Source organism: Aspergillus niger (assembly GCF_000002855.4).
Source record: "Aspergillus niger supercontig An02".
Lineage (NCBI taxonomy): Eukaryota > Fungi > Ascomycota > Eurotiomycetes > Eurotiales > Aspergillaceae > Aspergillus > Aspergillus niger.
The window spans coordinates 425,533-446,096 of NT_166519.1; the positions used below are offsets into that span (position 1 = coordinate 425,533).

A 20,564-nucleotide genomic window follows, 5' to 3' on the forward strand; every position below is an offset into this window, starting at 1 on the left:
TGATTTATGTTTTTCAAAAGAATTGTTCTCGTAAAAAGAAGGGAACGTACCTTGGTTCATGGATCTCGTTCCTGTGGAAAAATAGGAACATTCCATCTGATGGAGGGGAAAAAGAAAAAAGCCTCCTGGTGGTATCTATCTATCGGGCCCATCGGCTCCCCTCCAGAAACCACCGATGCTTAGGATTCATTTGCGCAGAATTACTCTACTACTGACTGGACTAGACTACACTTCACCCTGTACTTTTTTGAAGGGTTCAAACTGAACTCCACAACGACTGCGTTTCATCAAGCCAGACTAGGATTTGACCGACAGACCGATCCATCCAAACGATAACCAGCAACCCTGATTGAGTGACTATCTACGTACTTCGTTGGATCGCATCGCATCGCCTCTCATCGGATCGATTTAACCCCCCGGTCACTACTCCACAAGTTACTGAGACATCTCCTATTCGGAACATTTTCCTCACGACTCTCGCGTAGCAGATAGATATGCTGCATTTACTGCAGTTTACTGCACCTTCTATCGATAGTTGTCTGCATTTCATCTCCCCCCGCTATAAAGCTAGATAAACTATAAGCCCACCAAGATAACCTACCATTCGACAACCACGATATCGACGTGACTCGCATCCATCCATCATCCATCCTAAGTCATGGCCACATGACCACCCTACGAAAAGGTTCCTCAATCCTACCTATCAACGCCTCCAACAAACCGGTCGCTTCCGTAGTTCGCAATCATCTCCGATAGAAGTCAGTCAGTTCCCCCCCATGGGAGACTGGTTTCTTCTCTTCCCCTCTCTCCCCCTCCTTCAGGACGGTAGTATGTACCTATCTGTTGGTGCTTGGGCTCTCTTAATTTACCCTCCGATCGACCGGCAGTCTGGTTGGTTGGCTCCCAAGCCATTTACTACTACTAGAGGAACGGTACCTTCTCGGGACCATGAACCTACCTATCAATGGCTGGCTGACAACTGGCCCAACAGCCAGGCCCAATGATCATGCTGCGCTGCCCTCCACGGCCCTGCAAGGATCATCCGCCAGATTGCCGGTGCAGTGGCCACCGTTACTTCCTCCCTGACTCGAAGCCAGACACTGTATCTATTTACTCCCCCGAGGGGTCCCCCTTCTGCAGCGCATACGTGGTCGAGAGTCGCGCAGGGCGAATCCCCGGCCAGCACGGGCTGCACGTGATACTTCTGAAACTCGGGACCGGCCCAGCGCACGGCCATCGGTCCGTCAGGCAGAAAAGGGAAAACAGAACTAAGTAATCAAGAAGCAGTCCTGTGTAAAAAGCAATGCACACACATTGTCTAGTTTGTCATGTGAGAGGAGATCTCTTCAATTCATTATGGTCTCAAGCAACCAAATTGTTTTAAAACCATGATACACACAAGAGCTGGAAGGAACACATTCGTAGAGGACACATAGGAAATGGAGGGTAAAAAAGGGAACAAGAAGGGAATATGTAGACAGCGGTCGCGGAAGGAGACAGGACTCTATTGTATCTGTATCGTTCCAACGCAGCAACGCCAAAGGTCTATCGCGGGTAAATAAGGGCGTGGTAATGTTACAGTCCCTGACTGTCGGGTTGCCGACTCACCGCCTGTTTCCAGCACGGATAAGTGAGCAATGTTCGGCAGGCGGGTTCTAGAATAGTTCATGACGGTGAGGTAATTTAAGCGGTGCTCTCCTTGAGGTAACTATAGAAGGTACAATTGTCAGCGCTCTGCATTTCGTCATTTCTGATCATCCGGGGTAGCACATACGTGATGAGGTCGTTCCTCTCCTTGCCCTTCTTGAGACCACCGAAGGCCATCTTGGTACCGGGGATGAACTTCTTGGGGTTCTCGAGGTAGGAGAACTGCAGACAGATAATTAGCCGAAAATCTTCATTACGTTTCGCGAAGTGGTGAGTCGGAGCCTACCAGAGAGTTCTCATCCCAGGTGACACCAGCCTGCTTGTTGGCGTCGGTGTAGGCGTAGCCCTCGGCCTGACCGGTCTTACGGCCGAAGAGACCGTTCAAGTTGGGGCCGACCTTGTGGGGACCACCAGCCTCGACAGTGTGGCACTGAGCGCAACGAGTCTGAACGCGATGTTAGTCAATACTGTTCTGTTCAAGCAGTGCCGCCTTGCGACGCAGAGCGATCACAACTCACCTGGAAGAGCTTAGCACCCTTGGCGGAGTCACCTGAATCGAGATCGAAGTTAGCAAGCTGTTGTTTGGCTTTGTCTGCCGCCTCGGCCTCTCTCTTTTCCCTTTCTGCAATTTCCTCGCGCCATTGGATCACGCAAGGTAAAACAGATGCGTCCCAGCTCATGATGACAGCTGTGACGCTCGACTTATGCTGTTATTGTGATATCGACTATTGCCTTCCGACGTAGCGTTGTTTGACAAGTAAAAGCGTGCGGTTTGCGAAAAGGTAGAGCAAACGCGACAGCAAATGCGATGAATCAAGTCATAGCAGGCAGAAGTTTCGAGCGCCAGTAACCAGCCATCATAAAGCGGGAAACCAACACGGCATTGAATGAATGCAGTGTTCGAAAGGCCAGTGAATGAAAAGCCTCCGGAGACAAGGAGCGGCCAAAACAAGGAATACTGCGTTAGCTTACCGGGAGCGAAAGAAGCGTCCTTGCCCATTTTGAATGTGTGTGAAGGGATTTAAGAGGTATTAAAAGGTATAAGAGTAATATACAGACGAATTGGACCTGTGGAGGATTTCCTGGGGAAGATAGAAGCGATGGAGGAGAGAAATCGGACGAGGGAAGAAAAACTTGCGATCAATTTGTACAAGAGCGGCCAGCCTTTGCCCCCAACGCCTCCCGTGATCCGGGTTGCGGCCAATCAGGAGCGAGATGATTCAGCACAACGGGCGCTTCCGGGACAAGATGCCGGTGTCTTTTTTGAGCCATGCTCCATGTTTTCCAAGAATTGTCCCCATTACCCAGATCGATCTGACCAAGTTCTGGTCAATTGAACCCCTTGTGCATGCCAGGCTTGAGAGTCAATGTTCTTTCGAGTCCCTACACTACTTTACTATAGGAGATGATACTCGCTGATTCCTTCCGAGCATATAGCGGCTTTTCCGTCCGCGACTGACGTAGCGCTTCCGAATGATCTCATCCTCTTTTCATAGTTGCCATATTTGTGCCTCCGTCATGGTGGCCCAGTTCCCTACGTAACACACACAAAAATAGGCCGGTAGCTACGGAGAAGACCCGGAGAAGATACGGAGTTGGGCCACCGCAATTGACTGTTTCTGGTCCCGCAAAGCATTCGCGTTGGAAATTCGCGCGCCATCATTTGTCCTCCGAGTTTGGCCGACTTGTCATGGGAATTCGTGTTGTTCCGCTCCGCCGGGGACATCCCGAGGTGGCCTGAGGCAAATGGAAAAATAGCCTCAACAGGTACCGACAGGAACCCATGTTTACTTGGCTTATTGCACGCACCTGCACACATATAGATTGAATCATTCTAAACCACGTACTTGACAGCTCTATACTATACCTTACTGACAAGCTCCACAGTAAAGGAACCTTTGCCCTGCCGTCAATGTAGCACAGCGTAGATTCAGCCGTATTGTAATCACGTGATCTCTATATCCTCCGCGGCACCAGGAAAAAAATACCCGCGCCGCAACACCAAACAGGCCAGGCACTCCCAGCGGCCAATTCAGCTTTCATCTGTGGTGCACCTCACTAGTCAACTTCCACCTACTTTGACTTATATACACAATGCCGCCTGTCACAATCCCCCAATTTCTCCTCCCCCGGGGCGCTCCCTCCCCGCTCAGCCTCCGCGCCTTGAACCGACGAACCACCTACCGCATCACCAGCAGCACCACCCAGCGATGCGCCTCCTCTACGCCCGATGATAGCAAACCCCGCGTGCTCTCCAAGCCCGACAAGTTCCGACCTCCGTCTCACCCTGCGCGCCGGGTCGTCCAAACTCGCAATGGGAAGGTTGTCAACAGCGGCCCGATCAACTACCCGGGGCCGAAGCTCAGCGAGAAGGAGAAGGAGGAGCAGAAGCACAGGCAGTACCCGAATATGTTCCCGCCTGAGGGAACAGTCATGCACAAGTTCTTGACGAATCGGTGGATTCATATTTGGATTGCGATGGTGAGATATCCCTCCTTCCTTGCTTTGTGTTCGATTGCAAGATAATATATGATTGAGTTGGGTTTGCTAACGATATATGTGATATGTGTAGGGTGTACTGACCTCCCTGGCTACTTTCACATTCACTACGAACTTCAAGCACTCGTCGCCTTTCGCTCATCTGCTGCCGCCTTGGTCGGCGCTGCTGTCACATCCGATTGATACGGTTCGGCAGGCTATTTCGGTGTTCCGGATGCATGTGCAGCACAATTCGATCGAGACGAGAGAGAAGCGTCGCAGACGGGTGGATGATGCTGAGAAGAGACGGCAGTATCGGGTTGCTCATGGGTTGGAGGAGCCTAATGAGAAGGATCTTGCTGGTGCTGATGGAAAGGAGGTGGCTGTGGATGACCAGTCTCCTGTGGCTAAGGAGCAGCAGGGTGAGGATGATAAGAACGTGTATGTTGATTGGGAGGGTAACAAGAGGCCTGTTAAGAAGTGGTTGGGGATTTGGTGAGAGCGTCGCTCGGGGAGACTTGCTGGAAAAAGCATTACGTTCAGATCGTTACCGTTGTGCATTGTATATTAGCCTTTGATTCTCTTCTCATGTATTTCTGCCCTGTATAGATGCAGTCAAGGGCTTTACCATAGCAATGTTTATTGGTTTGCTATTTTTCTGCATTCGTCTGATACGATTTCTACCCAGCTGCGCATCTTCCAGCAAGTTCCTGGAATGTTCCCAACTAGAAAGCTGCAGTCAATCAAGAATACTGAAGATTCAGAGTATGGTGTCACTGTTAGCCCCGGTCTCCATGATAACATGAGCTTGCACAGTTTTCCAGATAATGCAGGCACAAGAAGCTTTACATTGGGTCCAGTGGGGCTTTACTGTGTCGATTCACATATACCATGCAACAAAGTCATGGTTCTTGAGATGTACCTGCTGTATTTGATGCACTACCAAAGCATCAGCAAGTCTTCCTAAAGAACACTTACATAAACCCCCAAGGATGTAGGTATACAAATGTCGCGTTCGTTATCTGCTCCACTGATGCTTCAGAGCCAAGCGCTGCGGAGTCAACATGCAAGGCCTCACAGTGCTTGTCAATCTCCTTCCTGAAGAGATAGTAGTCATAGACTACTCCTTTTCTACTAATGTGAACAGTGCTCCACAGAAGATTATTCTTCACTCAATCAAATGTAGACGTCCTCTCAATGATCTATAGATATGATATCGTCTAATGCATGTGATAAGCTTCTCCACACGCCGTGGCTCACCAGATGCGGGGAAACCGAGCGACTGACCAGCAGAAACGAACCTAACCATCAATATATTTACATGATCAACCATCAATCGCCTGGTTAATTCTGATTCTAGTGGAGAAGTCCTTATCCCCAATCCGAATCCTCCCCACTGCAGGCAGTCGGCTATACCACGCGATCCTACATTCCCTGGTCCGATCCGGATGACGTCGACCACTTCCAGCTTCCGCGATCGATCGATCCAGAGGATCAAATAAATACATCGCAACTCCACACTCAACCCTCCAGAACCCTCCTTATTCTCTCATACAGGCTGGAGAATTAAACCAAACATGCCCTGGTCCGCCGCTCTCCCTCAGGCGATGTTCGCCCACCCCCTAGTATCCGTCGTGACGCCCATCGCGACGGGTTCTCTAGTCGGGTACCATACCAACCGTGAGCTTCCCCTACCTATGTCTACCACTCAATTCCACCTCTTTGAGTTCAAATATTAACTAAAACCAGGCAAAGGTCGCACCAAACAAGTCTACCATTCTCTCAAAAAACCCCCTCTCTACCCCCCAACCTGGGCCTTCCCGGTCGTCTGGACCGTCCTCTACGGCATGATGGGCTTCGCAATCCACCACGCAACAGTATCAGGAACCATAGCTACCGCATACCCACCTTCCTCATCATCATCAATTGTCCAAGACTGGGCCGTCAAGTCTCAGACCCTATACATTTCCCAGCTGGCGTTGAATCACCTCTGGATGCCGCTGTTCTTCATGTTCCGGAAGCCGGCGTGGGCGTTGGCGGATCTGCTGCTTCTGAGCGGGAATGTGGCGACGTTGATGCATATCTGGTGGAAGCATGACCGGGTGGCGTTCTGGTTGATGACGCCGTATGCGGCTTGGTTGGGGGTTGCGACGTATTTGAATGCTGGGGTGGGGTACTTGAATAATTGGGTGATTGGGGATGGGAGGAAGGAGGAGTGATTTTGTTTGTTGGTCTACTATATGTATGCGTGTATACATGGATTATCTGGCGTTGATCAAATTTGATTTGAATATGTAAGATATCTGTTGGTTTGGGGAAATAGGACTATTGATTCATACTCAATCTGATTGAATTACGGGAATGTTCTCAGCTTCTTGCAGGTAGCGAAAAGGTCATTGATAGCGCAGACGGAGTACCAGTTCTTTGTGTCTGTCTGCATACAATCTGCGATATAGTAATAGTAATATGGCCGTGGGCTATGAAAACAGCAATGCCATATCTGTCTCGATCTCTCACGGAGTGCACAAAAGCATAATCCCAGTCAATTATGTAAGGTTTCTTCTATAAGCACTCGGTACGGTTTTAGAATGCTTGACAGTATATTAATCCATTAGTAATTATTGTATTGCTGTTTAGAAGTAGTAGTGTATCATGGTCCGATCTCCAGATGTAGGGGAGGGATGAGGGGGTATCCATACATTTCCCACAGCAATTACCATTTCCCAGCTGCGGATCAACTCAATCAAATTCCATTCCTTCAATTTGGAAAACACATCCCTACTCAGCAATAAATACTACCCATCATATTCAACCAGCACCACACAACATCTTAAATCCTGAACATCCTTATCACCACCTGACCCCATCCACCACGTGACCGATAACAAAGCTACCTGCCGGCTTCCCCTCACCACACCCCATCCATCACTCAATCAACAAACAACCATCAGCTCCCCATTTTCCTCCCAATTTCACTACAACCACATGCACCAAACCCAAATGACCAACACCCAACCATGAAAATGGTCCCACTCCCATGGCGACAGCAGAAAACCATGACGACCTTGAATTCTACCCAGCGTATTGCTTCAAGGCGTCCCCCACCCACTTCACCTGGGTGAAGATGGCCGCGGTGGATGTGCTAAGATTGAAAAGACGGCCGGAGTTTCCAGGTAGATCTCCCCCAACTCTTTCATCTCCCATTGCAATTGTAAATCAAAGCACATATGATATTCTATTTTCGTTTCTCCCACATATACATCCGATCCTCCTTCTCTATCGTCCAAGACATACATACATACATACATACGTACATCCTAACCTCCGAATGCAAAACTTATAGACCCAAAAATCTACTTCTACAAAAACCATCCCATCCAATACATCTCCCTACTGGGACTAATAACCTCCCGAACGGAATTCCCCACCGTTACGATCCTCACCCTTGACGATAGCAGCGGTGTAACGCTCGACGTGGTCGTTCAGAAAGCTACCCCCAACTCCACTCCCTCATCTACTTTACCTACTTCCTTTACTCCCACCCAGCATATCTCCCCCACAACCTCCCTCGCCCTCGACATAAGCCCCTACGCACCAGGCACCTTCGCGCACCTCAAGGGCACCATCAGCACATTCCGCGGCGTGAACCAGCTCCAACTCGAGCGGGTATTTCCGGTCCGGGACACGAACGCCGAGATGCGGTTCCTGGATCAGCGGTCGCGGTTTTTGGTGGAGGTGTTGGATGTGCCGTGGCGGTTGGGGAGGGAGGAGGTGGAGAGGTTGAGAAGGGAATTGGACATGGATGAGGAGGAGGAGGAGGAGAGGGTTAGACGGAAGAGACGGAGACGGGAGGAGAGGGATCGGAGGAGGATGGGGAAGATGCGAGAGAGAGAGGAGAGGGTGGGGGTTAGGAGAATTATCGAGGGGAAGAGGGTGGAGGGGGTAGGTTCTGGTGGAGCTGGGGGTATATAATGTTCAATCCCGAAAGTGGTATTAGTGATATTATACATTTCCTGAAAGAAGAGGAAGGGAGGACAAGGAGTCAAAGTTCAGATAATGAAGGAAAGTTCGTGGTACACATTCAGAAAGGAATAAGGTCATGAGTGGCTAAATATAAGGCAGAAAGGAAAGCAGCCAAGCAGACTAATAATGAACGCTATCATAAGTCATAACTTCATAGACGGATATCTCTTTTCATACAAGAAGCGCGCCAAAACGATGATTTTCAAGGGTCAAACACGGTCAGTATATCAGTATCACCTATACCCATACGGTTTATAGTCGTAGCCGGTGGCAGCGCGATAGTAATCCTCGTCGCCGCCCCAGCTGCTGCGCTTGCTCTTTTCTCGCTCGCTGTCCCGGGTCCGCAGGGCATCGTATAGTCTCCTATCGCCATGGTCAGGGCTGAGATTGTGGTATTTGCGAGTGTCGTCGATGTCTCCTGGGAGGGCAGATGTGGATGGGGGGTAGTAGTAGTCATTATCAGACAACCCTCCATATCGTGAGCCACTACCATGGCCTAAGAGGTCACTCTCGGAGTGTCTGTACTCGCCGCCTGGATGAGCACCCCGTGACGGACTTCGAGATCGTCCGAACGTGGTCGTGGGACGCTGTGAACTCCCGGTGTGGAGGTACGTCTCCGACATTCGGGGTCCGATATCGATCGGACCATCTTTGGAGCCAGACCCTGCGGACATCGAGTTGGCATGACGATGGCTGGGTGCCCTCTCTTCGTACACTTTACCACCTCCAGGCTGCGCAGTGTAGGGCTTCCTTTCGCGTTCAATAGGCCGCGATGGGACCTCTTTGTCCTCGTCATCGACAATGGCAGAAGATGATGTGCTATGGTAGGGCTGACGCTCACGCTCTCCCATCGAGGGGGTCGAGTCAACAGAGCTCACTGACGCCTTGTGTGCAGATTTCTTGTGCCGCTGTGCGGCAACCTTTTTCAACTCGTCCTCGGTGATGGGCGGCAAGTCGACGTTGCAAAATTCCATGATTTTCTGGTCGATCTCTTCTCTCAATGAGAGATCTGGCGCATCAGGAAACAAGCGCCTTGAGAACTCCTTGGGTAGTCTTTCGCTCCTCTTGTCGGGGTTGTTGATGGGCATGTTCAACAGTGCTTTTTGGAAGCGCTCGTACTCTTTCTCAGGATGGGCCTGGATCATTAAAGTTGCCCATCGGGCAAAGCCACGGGGAGTCAGGCCCGGGATGTCAGGTCTCTCATGAAGTTTATGTTGCACGAGATGATGTTCCACTTCAAGCTTTCGCAACAATCTCGAGATCTGAGATGTACGGTCGTCGAAGATGTCTTGTTATAGGTCAGCAAGGTCCGTGTCATACAGCACAGTGGTTCATTGGGACTAACCTTCCCAGGGGTACGGATCAGACGGCACACTTGTATCTGCATAGAACTGTTTCATTTTCTCAGGAACGACGACCAGAGTGTTCTCTGGCGGGTAATTCTCGATCTGCCAGACGAACTCGTTAGCGTCCAGAACTCACCGGTTGCGGACTGCACTTACCAGGTGGACTGCGATGCCACGCAATAACATGCTAAGCTTTTCTGTTGGCTTCCCGTCCTCGAAGAACTTGCCCCATACTTTATCCAACGTTGTCATTTCTGTCACCGTAGCTTCCCTTGATGGCGGCTTTGGTCGGGATTCCATAGTCTGGTGTTGATCGCTGACCTGGCTTTGGCTTGTCGGCGATCCGCGTCTTTCACCCGGCTGCCCCACGGATGGTCTGGGGAATGGATGAGGGCTGCTGGGATGTACAGGCGGTACAGGTGCTTGGTAGTCCGGGTTACCCGGGGGAATCTTAGGCGGTGGTGGAGGGGTATTCTGCGGCCTAGGTGAATGAGACGGTTCACCATACATGGCGGCTGTAGCCGAATGAGACCATTGCGGCGGTGGCGGTGGTGACGGCTGTTGATCACTTTGCAAGTTGTCCAACCCCGTCGCTTTCAGCTGTTGTATCACCGTCGCAGTTATCTGAGAAACAACCTCTGGAGACAGATAGGCCGGAGAGTCAGCCTGGCGAAAGGCCGAATTCACAGCCTCGTTGATCCTCCCGGGGGCTGGTGGTTGCTGCGGTTGCTGCTGCCATGGAGCTGGCTCGTAAGGCGGTTTCGAATAGTAACCCGTCGGGGAAGAGGAGGTAGGAGGAACTTGAGGCTGAGGCATGTTCACCTGCTCCGGCCCATATTGTGCAGGGTACGGAGGGGTGTAAGATGATGCGCCATTTTCGTTTGGATTGGCATGGTTCATGCTTCCAAACTGCGAGTAAGAAGGACTGTTGGGGAAGCTATTGTAAGCCATCGCTGGGGCGTACGACGCCGGGTCAGAGGTGTTTGCCCTGCGTAATCACGAGCGCAGAGTAATCACCAGAGCAGTCTTATGAATGAGGTATCGAGCTGATATGAATGAGGTATCGAGCTGATGGGGGAAAAAAAGGCTACAAAGAGGGCCAAGGGCCAAAAATATTGAAGCAAATGGAAGCAGAGGTGCGACAATCGTGTGGCAACGGGTCGACTGGACTTCACGGAGATAGAGGGAAAGCAGTAGAAAATAAAAAGACGGGGCAGGAAGAGGGGCGACGGATGGTGAAACCAACGGGATACACTGAGTGTGTAGCGAAGTGGGCTGGGCAGAGAAAAGCAGAGGAGTGACAGCTGAAGTGGGTCGTCGCGTGTCTGATGCAGAAAGGAACAGAAGATCGAAAGACAAAGAAAAGAGCAGATGACAAGTAGAGAAAAATAAAAAGGTAAGTTCACAGAGTTGTCTACACTGGAAAGAAAAGACTGGATGGCCGCCTACGTCATGGCAGGCGGACTGCGGGGATCTTATTTTGGAGATGCAATCATTCTCTCTGCCTTCGCTTCTTCTCCCTCTGCCACCCCTTAATGACCTTCAGTTTCCATCATCATTATCCTTCACCAATGGCAATCGAAGAGTTCGCTTTATGAAATGTCCATCGATGGCTATTTGACAACTTTGCGAAGCTCTCTACAGTCATTCACAATGCTTTCCTAACCCGCTATATAAAGACACCACTACTATAGACCAGCGGGCCCGACAGTCTATGGTTCCTGGGCGGGCGGGAACCACCTAGAAACCAAGATCACTTCATCCATGGTTGATTGAGGGTGGAACCATCCATATTCTTAGATTGCCACTACAAAGGAACCTGACAACTATAGTACCAGCAATGGGACCATGATTGAGAATACAGCCACTATAGCGCGCCCCCCCCTAGCTGTGATCGCCCATCGTTTCCGGCTGCTACAGTACATTTGTCATACCATCTCAGAAAAAGCAAGGTTGATTAGACGAATAGAAGAGTCAAGACAGTAACCCGAAATCGGGGACAGAAGAAATTCATATGGGTTTTGACAGCTTTCCAGTCATCTCATTAGTCCCGATATCTTCAGACTCAGTACGATCCCTGCTACATCTGAGCTTCTGCCCGGGTATACCAAGCTTGCTCACAGAAAGACGTCCAAATCGTTCACTTCGTCCTCATCGTCAGAAGGGATGTTCGCGCCGCTGGAATCAGGAATGGCCATGCTCGGCAGTTCGTGCTTTTCATAGCGCGCGCTCTGCGTAGAATCAATCGTCATCAATATCGGTTCTTCGTAAATATGCAAAGTCGGTGGCACTTACCGGGACTTTGGCGAAGTTTCTTTCCCTCTTCGGCGTTGATCTGGCGGGACCGGCTTCACTTCGAAGGGCTTTGTTCTTAACTCCCCAGACAGACCATTCGCTCTGGTAGGACTGCGTAACCTCTGCGCGGTGGGTGAGTACATGCGGGTTTCCCTGAGGATCGTAGCCGGTGAAGACCTTCTCCTTGCCCTTGTTATTGGTGCTGCTATTCTCGTCGGTGTGTCTAGGCTCCAAAAAGACACCACCACCAATGGACAAATCGTCATCGTCATCCAGATCGTCACTGCAAACAGATCCCTCATGAGCACCGCTCAGTTGGAGACGCTTCAACGAAGTAGCCAAAGAGCTACTACCTGCCTGACTCTTCGAGCTTGTCAGTACGTCGCAACTAAACTATATTGATATAGTAGTAGAGATCATGGGGATTCCCAACAGTAACAGAGCTAGCAGTAGTATCATCGCCTCCGGTGATCTGCTTAATTTCATCCATCAAGGGTTCAGTTTCCGTATGTTTCTGGACACAGTTCATGCAACGCTGCCCTGAAATTAGCCCAGCTGAAATCCACCGCGATTAAATTGAGTAAGCATACCGCAGTATCACGCTCGTGCCGCTGGTTCTTCGCGAACTCTTCGATCGATTTGACGCGGTCACACTGTGTGCATTTCAATTCAGTATTTCCTGGACCGGTGCACTGTCTGCATCTAGCACGTCCGCTGGTAGCAGCCGAAGCTCCCTCAGCCACTACCGCATGGCGTAGAATGTCCAGTTGTCTGTTAGAGAAAGTGCCGATGTACCGAAACTTCTTGCATGTTCCGCATTTGATTCTACGATCATGTCAGATGTAGAACAAAGTAATATTGACATGTTGAAGAGTGAAGTAGTAGACACACCTATCCGGGAAAACAACCTTGTCAAGCCTATAGTATCGTCAGCGAGACCGATCTGCAGCGTATCCAGCAGAAAACTGACCGGTTTCTGACTGTCTGGCTATAGCCACCGGCAAAGGCGTTTGGGACCACAGTGGCCCGTCTGGATGGGCCCATGGTGAGAGCTATCCGGGGGGAACGACTAATCAGGAGGACGATGAAGTTGCCTCAGACCAGCTAGATACAAACCACGATGTCGAAGACGCGAGTTGAAACGAAGGAGAAACAGAGGAAACACGTTCCAGGCAACTTTATAGGCTCTCAGAAGAATCTATCACTATGGCATCCTGCCCAGGCAACGTAAGCTCCAGTGAACAGTGTTAGTGAGACGGTGAATGCAGACGGAGGGAACTGCCTGCGAATGTATTCGAAGAGCATCTAGGCGCCAGCCACCTGTTAGTGACGCGAGACACTTGGTGAAGGAGAAGTTAATAGTCGAGGTTTGTAGACAACACCCTGAAGCCTGAGTGGCAAGTTCCATCCGAAGAGGAAGTCAATACCTGGTCGGACTACACGGGAGGCTGATTGTATTGTTGAGTACGGAAAACGCCATGTTTCTCTCATTTTGCGCTGTAACTGTCATTTATCCAAGTTGGGCTGGTCAGAAACACACATCTGCCCCTCAGAGGTTGATTCTCATGACTGTGTCATACAGATAGATAGACGGTGGTCAGAGATGAGATGTCTTGCAAACGGTTTGCTGACAGTGTCAAACGCATGTCTCGGCGCTTTTGTGAGCTCGTTTGCATCGCTGGTGGCTTGTTTCTCATCAGCCCGGTAGGCAGATATTGTTACTCTCCTGGCTACCTCACTACCTGGCTTTGGCTGAAAGTGTCATTGAGTCACGAATCACTACGAAGTATGTTAACTAATGTGAAAATGAAGCTGGGCACAATGACGTAGCATGCACTGACTGCACAGACAATCTCAAAGATGAGGGGAAGAAAAGGAATTATGAACATTTAAATGAAGTGAACTGAAAAGTCAGTCATTTTTCGCTGGTATACTTGCCTACCCCGCCTTTTCATAGGCTGGCTGAGATGCATCATATCTGAAGCGAGATTACATCCTGACCAGACTTTCTACACAGTACTCCGATATCCTAGTAGGATCCCCATCGATCTACAGAGACTTCCGCACACCGCGTCGGAGAAATATAAAAAAAGGAGCAAAAAGGAGGAAAAAGGGTAGATCTAGCATGCGGGAATGCAGACACCCTGAGACTACTGCAAGTCCAGCCGGCTAATCCAGCAATCATGCTTTCGTCAGGGTCAAGACAAGTCTGATTCACATCACGATTGGCTAGTCGCGATGAAATTGTCTTTGCTGGATGGGACTGATCAACAGGAGGGTCTGTACACAGTCGAGTAGACACAGCGCACCCACTGAAAGGTGGCACCCATGTAGGTAAGAGCAGAAACTGGGCAGAGGTATCCATATGGAGAACGCACCTCCTGATGCAAGCACATCCTGTACCTGCTTAAGCTCGTAGAAGGTACTTTTGGTCACCCACGAAGAGTGACGGACTGGGGCAATTGAGAATTAATAATGTGGAATCCTTAGTGGCGTTCCAGAAGGTCTTTAGTCGGCTTTGCCTGCAGGGAATTCTTTGTTGATCCTCCATGGCGCTCCGTAGTCCGTCGACGATAGAGAGCCACCCTCAATATTATTACCCATAGTTATTCCGTTCCAACGGTTGACTCAAGCGGCCAAGCCGACGGGGGTTCCGCTTGAGACGATGAGCTTCTCTGCCTAGAGAAGGTAATTGCGAGATTTCCGTCTCCTGATCTCCTTCTTCGTCGATTCCACGAACGTCCTTCATCCTTCTGGAACGCTCGTGGAATGAGCCGGCTTCGAAAGCTACTGGCATAGTAGCATGGCTAAGAGATCCCTAAGGAGCGGCGGAGCTGCTAGCGAGATAGGTCAACTGGGCCGCGAGACACCTACAAAGTAGGAGATCCATTTGTTGGTTACGGATCCGTTTGGGGACTCCATCGTAATCCTCACCATCTCGCCGGACGCAACGACTACTGGCTGACTAGAGAACTAGATCCATAGCCGGGTCTGTCGGGTAGCGGGGACGGGCCTCACGCCGAGTGGGGATCCGCATTCCCCGACTGCCCCGGCGCAATCAGCAGGTCCACGGCATCCGCATGCGAACTGGCTAATATCCACTCATTTGAATGAAGCTGCTCCACTGTTGGGTCTTCCCAATTACCCTTGGCTGGTAACTCAGACGGCCGGCGGTCGACTAAGCCCGTTGGTTCCATAAAAACCACGTCTTCCGAGCTCTGATCTATCCGTTTTGGGGGTGGAGGCCCATCAGCCAGTCGTCTAGGACTCCGGTACCAGTCACCCACCCTTCCCTTTCTGCGCTGGTGCCCGAAACTTTCCAAGAAATTGCAATCATTGGCTTTTCCCCCCTTCTCAAATCCCACGCAAACTTTTTCTGCCTTTGTGGTTGTTGTTGTTGTTGTTGTCACTTTGTACTAATGTCGCGTAGGTTTCTCTCTATTGGAAGAACAGCCGCGATTGTTGTGGTTGAAACATGATTATGTAAATAAACAGCCCAAATGGCATGATGCCACCCAAGGAAACATCAAAACAAAAGAAGAGGTAAATAAACAATAATACGCGTAGCCTAGGTAGCGGTAGGAGAGACACTCCGTGGCAAGAAGAGCAAAGACCATCAATGGGGGAGGGAGCAGATGTCATGCCGACAAGATTACGAGTCGTGATTTTCTCGAGTGGTTGGTTGGTTGGCCCACCAGCATCGCACAGTCCTCATCAACTGTGTACTCAAACCCCTCGATGTTTTCTTCTTTTCCCCCCAGAACACGCATCCCTTCCCCTCCTCTCATCATTCAATTCATGAATGGAAAAGAAGAAATGTGAAGAACACTAAAGAAGAGGGGAGGGAGGATACTACGATGGACCTCAAAAAGACGGTGACTGACTGTCTCCATTCTTCGCCGTTCCCACCGAGTGGTTTATTGAAGCCTGTCACCGGTCAAGTGACACAAGCGGTGACCAATCCATCTCTAGACCCCTTTTTTGGCATCTGTATGGCCTGTCATCAAAACCGGATCTTAACGAGTGTACGGAGTAAACATAGGTCGTAGGTGCGGTGTAGCTGATCATACGCGTCTCGGCTCCAGACATGACCAACTTCAAGACATGGCTTCTCCGTCCATGACCCATCACCCGCCACCGTGACAGGAATGGAATCCAATCTTCCTATCAAGGACACCCTACTCCGTGCATAACAGTACTACTGTGTATGGAAAAAGATCACGCACATGGAGCCACCATCTATGCTGCTTTGAGTATGTAGTGGTTTGGAGCAATACCAATTCAGAGTTTGGCGATTAAGCCCGCCTACTAATGCCCTCTGTGAGGGTTGATGATCCCCCCCGTCATCAAAGTATCCAGCGATGACATCTTATCATAAGATCGGCTATGATCACCCCACATTGCAAGGGTAGAACGGAAAAGCCTGGTAAATGAGTCTATATGCGGCTTCCTAGTCTCAAGAATTGGTGCATCCAGTGGCGAACTCAACTCTTTGCACGCAAAAGAGAAGAAAAAAAGAAATATGGAAAATGGTAACTGTGGTAACAAACTGTCCTACACAAGCAAAGGGTATGTTGCGTACTTAATGTGCCCCGTACTTTCCACAGGGCATTGTCTGTGTCCTGGATCTGATCTCGCAGATGCACAGGCTTAGCTACAGCTGATCAACTTCTCTTGATGTATGAAGTCTATACATCCAGAAGGATCCAGCATCGGCCATACCTGTGCATACTGTATGCATCAGGAAAGTAAGCACCTGTGGGCATCGCCCTCTATCCATATGGGGTAGTCCCCCAAGTAAATATAGCGTTCTAAGCACAATGCAAATCTTTGGGGGCTCGACTGGCTTGGATAGTTGAAGCGTCTACTTGATTCAGCGCACGGAGTATGCGGTCCATAGTACTCCGAAGACATATCCATACTGACCCGATATTTCGAGACAAACCTCAGCTCCAGAAATGTGGAAACGCGTAACCTTTAGAAACATAGTACTCAGAAGCGTCTCATATATGTTGATTGCCATGGAGCTGAGCTACGAGTTATTTTCTTCAGAGCACCAGGAATATTGTCTTGAACCTTGTAGACGTCAAGCACGGGTTGCGGAGACCTTGGTGGATGATTGGAACAAGACATCCTGCCTTTCGTCGACCATGGTAGTACGGCATCTTACTCCTGTTCCTTCTTTCCCCGAGTAACAGTACTTTTCTCACACTACGAAAAATTTTTCTCTCCTTTTTTGCTTTTCTTTCTTCATTGCCCTGTCAACCTCTCTGTCAGCTGAAGCACCAATAGTATTGATGAAACAGCGACGTTTTCCCTTCGGCCATCTCCCGCTGTTGATGAACATATCAACTTTCGACCGAGCAATCCTTTCCGTTTCAACCCTCGGAAAAGTGTTACACATGTAGATTACCCAGGAAAGACCGGACCAGCATACCCGGAGGGGCAGACATGCAAGCCACATCTCTATCGATGTAGTACCGGCAGATGGATAAACAGTTTCCAGGCTCGATTTGAAGATCAGTCGTTGCAGCCTGTGGGTATCCAACTTAGTTACTGTAAGTGTTGCCATGCTGGCGGTCAGCCACCTAAGCATAAAGAGGGGGAGGGGGCAGGCAGCCGACGGATGTACGGGGAATGGATACATGTCCAGCCACTGTTGGCTGGATCCATTGTTCAAGACAACAGATGAACTATCAATAATAATGGATCCAGATAACAACGTGCATGAACTGTAAAACTGCTCACAGCCTGTACATATCTTCTATTTCCTGTCCTGTGGATCCCCGGCTGACCTCTCTCTATCTAATTCGGAACTCAGCAACTCAGAGCTACTTACTTACTAGTTGACTAACCCGCCCTAGAACAGGCATTAGTTATGCTTCCTCGGCTGGTAAGCTATTTTACGCTCATATATTATCGGCAAGGATAGCTCGCGCTGTAACTTAACTCAAATCTGGGTTTTGTTGCAGCTCTTTATTATTTTCTTCCACACACTCTCTGGGGTGCTGTAGATGAGGTAATGCGGGTATCACATGCGACCCCTGAATGATGGATTATACGAGGCGAAGTGCCGTACAACCGTCACAGTTTGCGGCGTAGGGAGCACTACCTGTCACATTTGCTGGAGAGTCTAGAGTGTCATGATTATCCGAGACCCTGAGTGGGATGGCCGAGCAAGTCGCATCACTCTGGGAAAGGTTGCAACCCAGGTTGAAGCAAGAGAGACGCGGCCCAACCCCTGGCCAACCTTGCTAGCGCCCGTCTAACGATTACTAGAGGCGGAGGCCAAGTGGAGTCGATTAAGGCTGGACCTCGCCAGAGTCCAGAGTCTTCAAAGCGACGTGTGATGATGACTGGTCGCATGAAGTACCTAAGGCTCCTCCCAGGCCGTTTTTCATTTCGATCTCTTTGAAAGTCTGCTCTCTGCCCTCCTCCAAATGTCTCCAAGACGGGATGTTTGAACAGTCTAAACTGTTTTCTACACCTCATCTTAGACCGAACTTTGTTAGATCCTTTCAACTCGCGATGAATCTCATTTGCCCCGGCATGAGCTCAAACGACAGCAGTTGCGCCACATAATTTCGATATAGTTAAGAATGACAACTCTCGACAGGATCGGGGGTGTGTCCCGATTCAGATGTAATGTAAAGATATGACACAACTGGTCTGTCGAGTAGTCTCCGTTGGAACGGGACACTATGAATCACTATCATCACCTAGTCAACACAAGCAAAGTACCTCGGAAGATACATCTAGACAGAGACGAATGGTTGGAAACACTACTGCTGTTCTGATCGAAAATGCTATGTCTAATACTGAAAGATAGGATAACTCGCTTCGTGGGCAACTAAGCTGCCCTATGCAAAGGACTTCAATTGCTTAAGGGAAGCCAGCAATCACACAGCAGCTCAAAAGCCTTCAAAGTCATTCGTTGGAAATCCTGGGGCTTTCCGTTAAGAAATGTCGGTAATAGGAAGACAGTAATTTACGGCATTCTTCGTGGACCGGGGACTCTCCAAAACAAACAAACCGTAAACGCCGAAAACTACCTGAGGGGAAGGAAAAAAGTAATCACCTTTTTTTTCGTCTCTTTCCTTCTTTGACTTGGGGTATTTCGATAGAACGACGGATCTATTCCTTTCTCCTCCTCTTCCCCCCCAGAGGTGTAGACTTCAGAACTGGGTGTTTCCTCATCACTACTTACGGTATGGACTCCGCAAGCATGTTCCTAAACCATCGTTGTCCCAAGATTTCTCCATTCTAGCCGCGGGGATAGTGTTGTTGTGCATTTCCATGTTTTCGTCTTGACCTTTTCGGCAATGTACCATGAACCAAGAACCGCCAGGTTCCGCCTTCGAGGGTTCCTTTTCCCCCTTGGGCCGCTCGTGTATGGTAAGTTGGGAAACTCCCTGAACCTCCTTTTCGGATTCCTTGGGTGAAAAGGGTGGGTCTCCGTTCCTCGACCATTCCTCTCTCAGTGACCCAAGTGGAGGTAAAGTCCGCTAAACGCAGCATGGTATGGCGTTGACCACATTATTCATGGGTATTATTATTAGTAGCTAAGTAATAATACGAATTCAGTCGGTATGAATGACTCTTGTTCCAGAGGACGATTACGGAGTCCGATTTCGCGCGGATACCTTAGCGGCCGGGCTAATACGGAGACTGGAACGAATGGCCAGAGAGGGTTAATATTACTAGGCGCTTGGTAGCTTGGGTTTAGTAGAAAAGTAGTTAGAGGAAGTGACTGGTGACTGGGTAGTTCAGACTCAACTTGAGGTCCTGTTTGAATAGGTAATCTTGCCTCTCTAGGCTTGCTTCTCCGGCTTTTCTTTCGCGTCGCCTACTCTCTCGCTGGACCACTCGCGTCACCGTTCGGCCCTCATATTAACACCTCAATTGTTGCCTTCTTTTCTGCCACTCCTCCTACTTGCCCCCTCTCCCCCCCCTCCCCCTTGGTCGTTTCCCCCCAACCTCGAATGGAGAACGACAACAACAGAGCTCTGCATGATCATCACATTCTCTCTGTCGTGCATCTGCCGTCAATTCCCAAGGGAAAAAACAATTCGACCCTTTGGTCCATGTCATCCATCCACTGGCCGTCCCTCCGGTTCAGAACCTTTTTAACCCCTCAATAAAAAAACCCACCTGCATCATTTTTATCCTTTGGAAGCATAATTATTATTTTTATAATTTATATTATTTTATTTCGGATCTGCACCATCGCCTTTTTCACCAAACCCGCTTCGTCGTCGACCGCCTCTTCAGTCCCCACGGCCCGGACCCAACTTCTCCTCTTCGTCTTGGAGCTGGTAAAGGCTAAAGCTGTCACCGCGTCAGGGGCTTGTCTAGTTATTCCCTTTTCTCTCTTTCCCTCTTCCCTCCCACCACCAAAACCCCCCTCCCCTCTCTGTCCAAGGCGGCCTCCGATCATCCTTTCGTTTAGCTTGTGTCCACCCATCCGGATCCGCTCCTATCACTACAGTGATCACGTCCAATCCTCTGGGTCTTCCATCTGGTTTCCAGATCTTCCCACTCCTCCACCTTCGCTTCTTCCCTGAGAACTACATGACTACCCCTTTCCCCTCTTCTCTGGGTCCCAATTTCGTCCCGAATCTCTTCTGCACCTAATCCTTATCGCATCCTGCACCTTACCCATACCTACCCATGGGAAAGTACCACAACACTCCCCGTGGATATCACATTGCCTGACTGCGAATGATGCGCACCTGATCCTATCTATCGACATTCCCGACACTCAACTGGAAGAGC

The 20,564-nt window shown here is 49.8% G+C and overlaps 13 protein-coding genes across 13 annotated transcripts; 5 read left to right on the forward strand and 8 right to left on the reverse strand.

Annotated features, from left to right (window-relative positions):
• Nucleotides 1-1,004: 1,004 nt before the first annotated feature.
• Nucleotides 1,005-1,237, reverse strand: An02g01820 (uncharacterized protein; the record flags this gene model as incomplete). Its single annotated transcript, XM_059746090.1, has 2 exons — nucleotides 1,005-1,082; nucleotides 1,148-1,237. The coding sequence occupies 2 exons, from the start codon at nucleotides 1,235-1,237 to the stop codon at nucleotides 1,005-1,007; spliced, it is 168 nt and encodes a 55-aa protein (XP_059599887.1).
• Nucleotides 1,238-1,683: 446 nt separating this feature from the next.
• On the reverse strand, nucleotides 1,684-2,647 carry cyc (cytochrome c cyc-Aspergillus niger; the record flags this gene model as incomplete). The annotated part of the gene is made up of 5 exons (XM_001399287.3): nucleotides 1,684-1,708; nucleotides 1,775-1,869; nucleotides 1,934-2,092; nucleotides 2,166-2,197; nucleotides 2,620-2,647. The coding sequence occupies 5 exons, from the start codon at nucleotides 2,645-2,647 to the stop codon at nucleotides 1,684-1,686; spliced, it is 339 nt and encodes a 112-aa protein (XP_001399324.1).
• Nucleotides 2,648-2,747: 100 nt separating this feature from the next.
• On the forward strand, nucleotides 2,748-3,049 carry An02g01840 (hypothetical protein; the record flags this gene model as incomplete). Its single annotated transcript, XM_059746091.1, has 2 exons — nucleotides 2,748-2,901; nucleotides 3,003-3,049. The coding sequence occupies 2 exons, from the start codon at nucleotides 2,748-2,750 to the stop codon at nucleotides 3,047-3,049; spliced, it is 201 nt and encodes a 66-aa protein (XP_059599888.1).
• Nucleotides 3,050-3,137: 88 nt separating this feature from the next.
• On the reverse strand, nucleotides 3,138-3,690 carry An02g01850 (hypothetical protein; the record flags this gene model as incomplete). The annotated part of the gene is made up of 3 exons (XM_059746092.1): nucleotides 3,138-3,181; nucleotides 3,262-3,456; nucleotides 3,636-3,690. 3 exons carry the CDS (start codon nucleotides 3,688-3,690, stop codon nucleotides 3,138-3,140), a joined length of 294 nt encoding a protein of 97 aa, XP_059599889.1.
• Nucleotides 3,691-3,741: 51 nt separating this feature from the next.
• Nucleotides 3,742-5,092, forward strand: An02g01860 (uncharacterized protein; the record flags this gene model as incomplete). The annotated part of the gene is made up of 3 exons (XM_059746093.1): nucleotides 3,742-4,128; nucleotides 4,220-4,620; nucleotides 4,741-5,092. 3 exons carry the CDS (start codon nucleotides 3,742-3,744, stop codon nucleotides 5,090-5,092), a joined length of 1,140 nt encoding a protein of 379 aa, XP_059599890.1.
• A 610-nt stretch (nucleotides 5,093-5,702) lies between these two features.
• Nucleotides 5,703-6,344, forward strand: An02g01870 (uncharacterized protein; the record flags this gene model as incomplete). Its single annotated transcript, XM_001399291.3, has 2 exons — nucleotides 5,703-5,805; nucleotides 5,875-6,344. 2 exons carry the CDS (start codon nucleotides 5,703-5,705, stop codon nucleotides 6,342-6,344), a joined length of 573 nt encoding a protein of 190 aa, XP_001399328.1.
• A 905-nt stretch (nucleotides 6,345-7,249) lies between these two features.
• An02g01880 (uncharacterized protein) lies at nucleotides 7,250-8,097 on the forward strand (the record flags this gene model as incomplete). Its single annotated transcript, XM_001399292.3, has 2 exons — nucleotides 7,250-7,298; nucleotides 7,469-8,097. 2 exons carry the CDS (start codon nucleotides 7,250-7,252, stop codon nucleotides 8,095-8,097), a joined length of 678 nt encoding a protein of 225 aa, XP_001399329.3.
• Nucleotides 8,098-8,381: 284 nt separating this feature from the next.
• An02g01890 (uncharacterized protein) lies at nucleotides 8,382-10,445 on the reverse strand (the record flags this gene model as incomplete). Its single annotated transcript, XM_001399293.1, has 3 exons — nucleotides 8,382-9,436; nucleotides 9,494-9,596; nucleotides 9,651-10,445. 3 exons carry the CDS (start codon nucleotides 10,443-10,445, stop codon nucleotides 8,382-8,384), a joined length of 1,953 nt encoding a protein of 650 aa, XP_001399330.1.
• Nucleotides 10,446-11,611: 1,166 nt separating this feature from the next.
• On the reverse strand, nucleotides 11,612-12,833 carry An02g01900 (uncharacterized protein; the record flags this gene model as incomplete). The annotated part of the gene is made up of 5 exons (XM_059746094.1): nucleotides 11,612-11,725; nucleotides 11,790-12,182; nucleotides 12,380-12,614; nucleotides 12,681-12,707; nucleotides 12,760-12,833. The coding sequence occupies 5 exons, from the start codon at nucleotides 12,831-12,833 to the stop codon at nucleotides 11,612-11,614; spliced, it is 843 nt and encodes a 280-aa protein (XP_059599891.1).
• Nucleotides 12,834-12,909: 76 nt separating this feature from the next.
• Nucleotides 12,910-13,183, forward strand: An02g01910 (hypothetical protein; the record flags this gene model as incomplete). Its single annotated transcript, XM_059746095.1, has 2 exons — nucleotides 12,910-13,016; nucleotides 13,099-13,183. The coding sequence occupies 2 exons, from the start codon at nucleotides 12,910-12,912 to the stop codon at nucleotides 13,181-13,183; spliced, it is 192 nt and encodes a 63-aa protein (XP_059599892.1).
• A 3,346-nt stretch (nucleotides 13,184-16,529) lies between these two features.
• An02g01920 (hypothetical protein) lies at nucleotides 16,530-17,662 on the reverse strand (the record flags this gene model as incomplete). The annotated part of the gene is made up of 3 exons (XM_059746096.1): nucleotides 16,530-16,764; nucleotides 17,000-17,540; nucleotides 17,629-17,662. 3 exons carry the CDS (start codon nucleotides 17,660-17,662, stop codon nucleotides 16,530-16,532), a joined length of 810 nt encoding a protein of 269 aa, XP_059599893.1.
• Nucleotides 17,663-17,845: 183 nt separating this feature from the next.
• Nucleotides 17,846-18,281, reverse strand: An02g01930 (hypothetical protein; the record flags this gene model as incomplete). Its single annotated transcript, XM_059746097.1, has 2 exons — nucleotides 17,846-17,980; nucleotides 18,066-18,281. The coding sequence occupies 2 exons, from the start codon at nucleotides 18,279-18,281 to the stop codon at nucleotides 17,846-17,848; spliced, it is 351 nt and encodes a 116-aa protein (XP_059599894.1).
• A 707-nt stretch (nucleotides 18,282-18,988) lies between these two features.
• Nucleotides 18,989-20,541, reverse strand: An02g01940 (hypothetical protein; the record flags this gene model as incomplete). The annotated part of the gene is made up of 7 exons (XM_059746099.1): nucleotides 18,989-19,294; nucleotides 19,366-19,635; nucleotides 19,687-19,729; nucleotides 19,811-19,922; nucleotides 20,034-20,173; nucleotides 20,285-20,349; nucleotides 20,443-20,541. The coding sequence occupies 7 exons, from the start codon at nucleotides 20,539-20,541 to the stop codon at nucleotides 18,989-18,991; spliced, it is 1,035 nt and encodes a 344-aa protein (XP_059599895.1).
• Nucleotides 20,542-20,564: the final 23 nt, after the last annotated feature.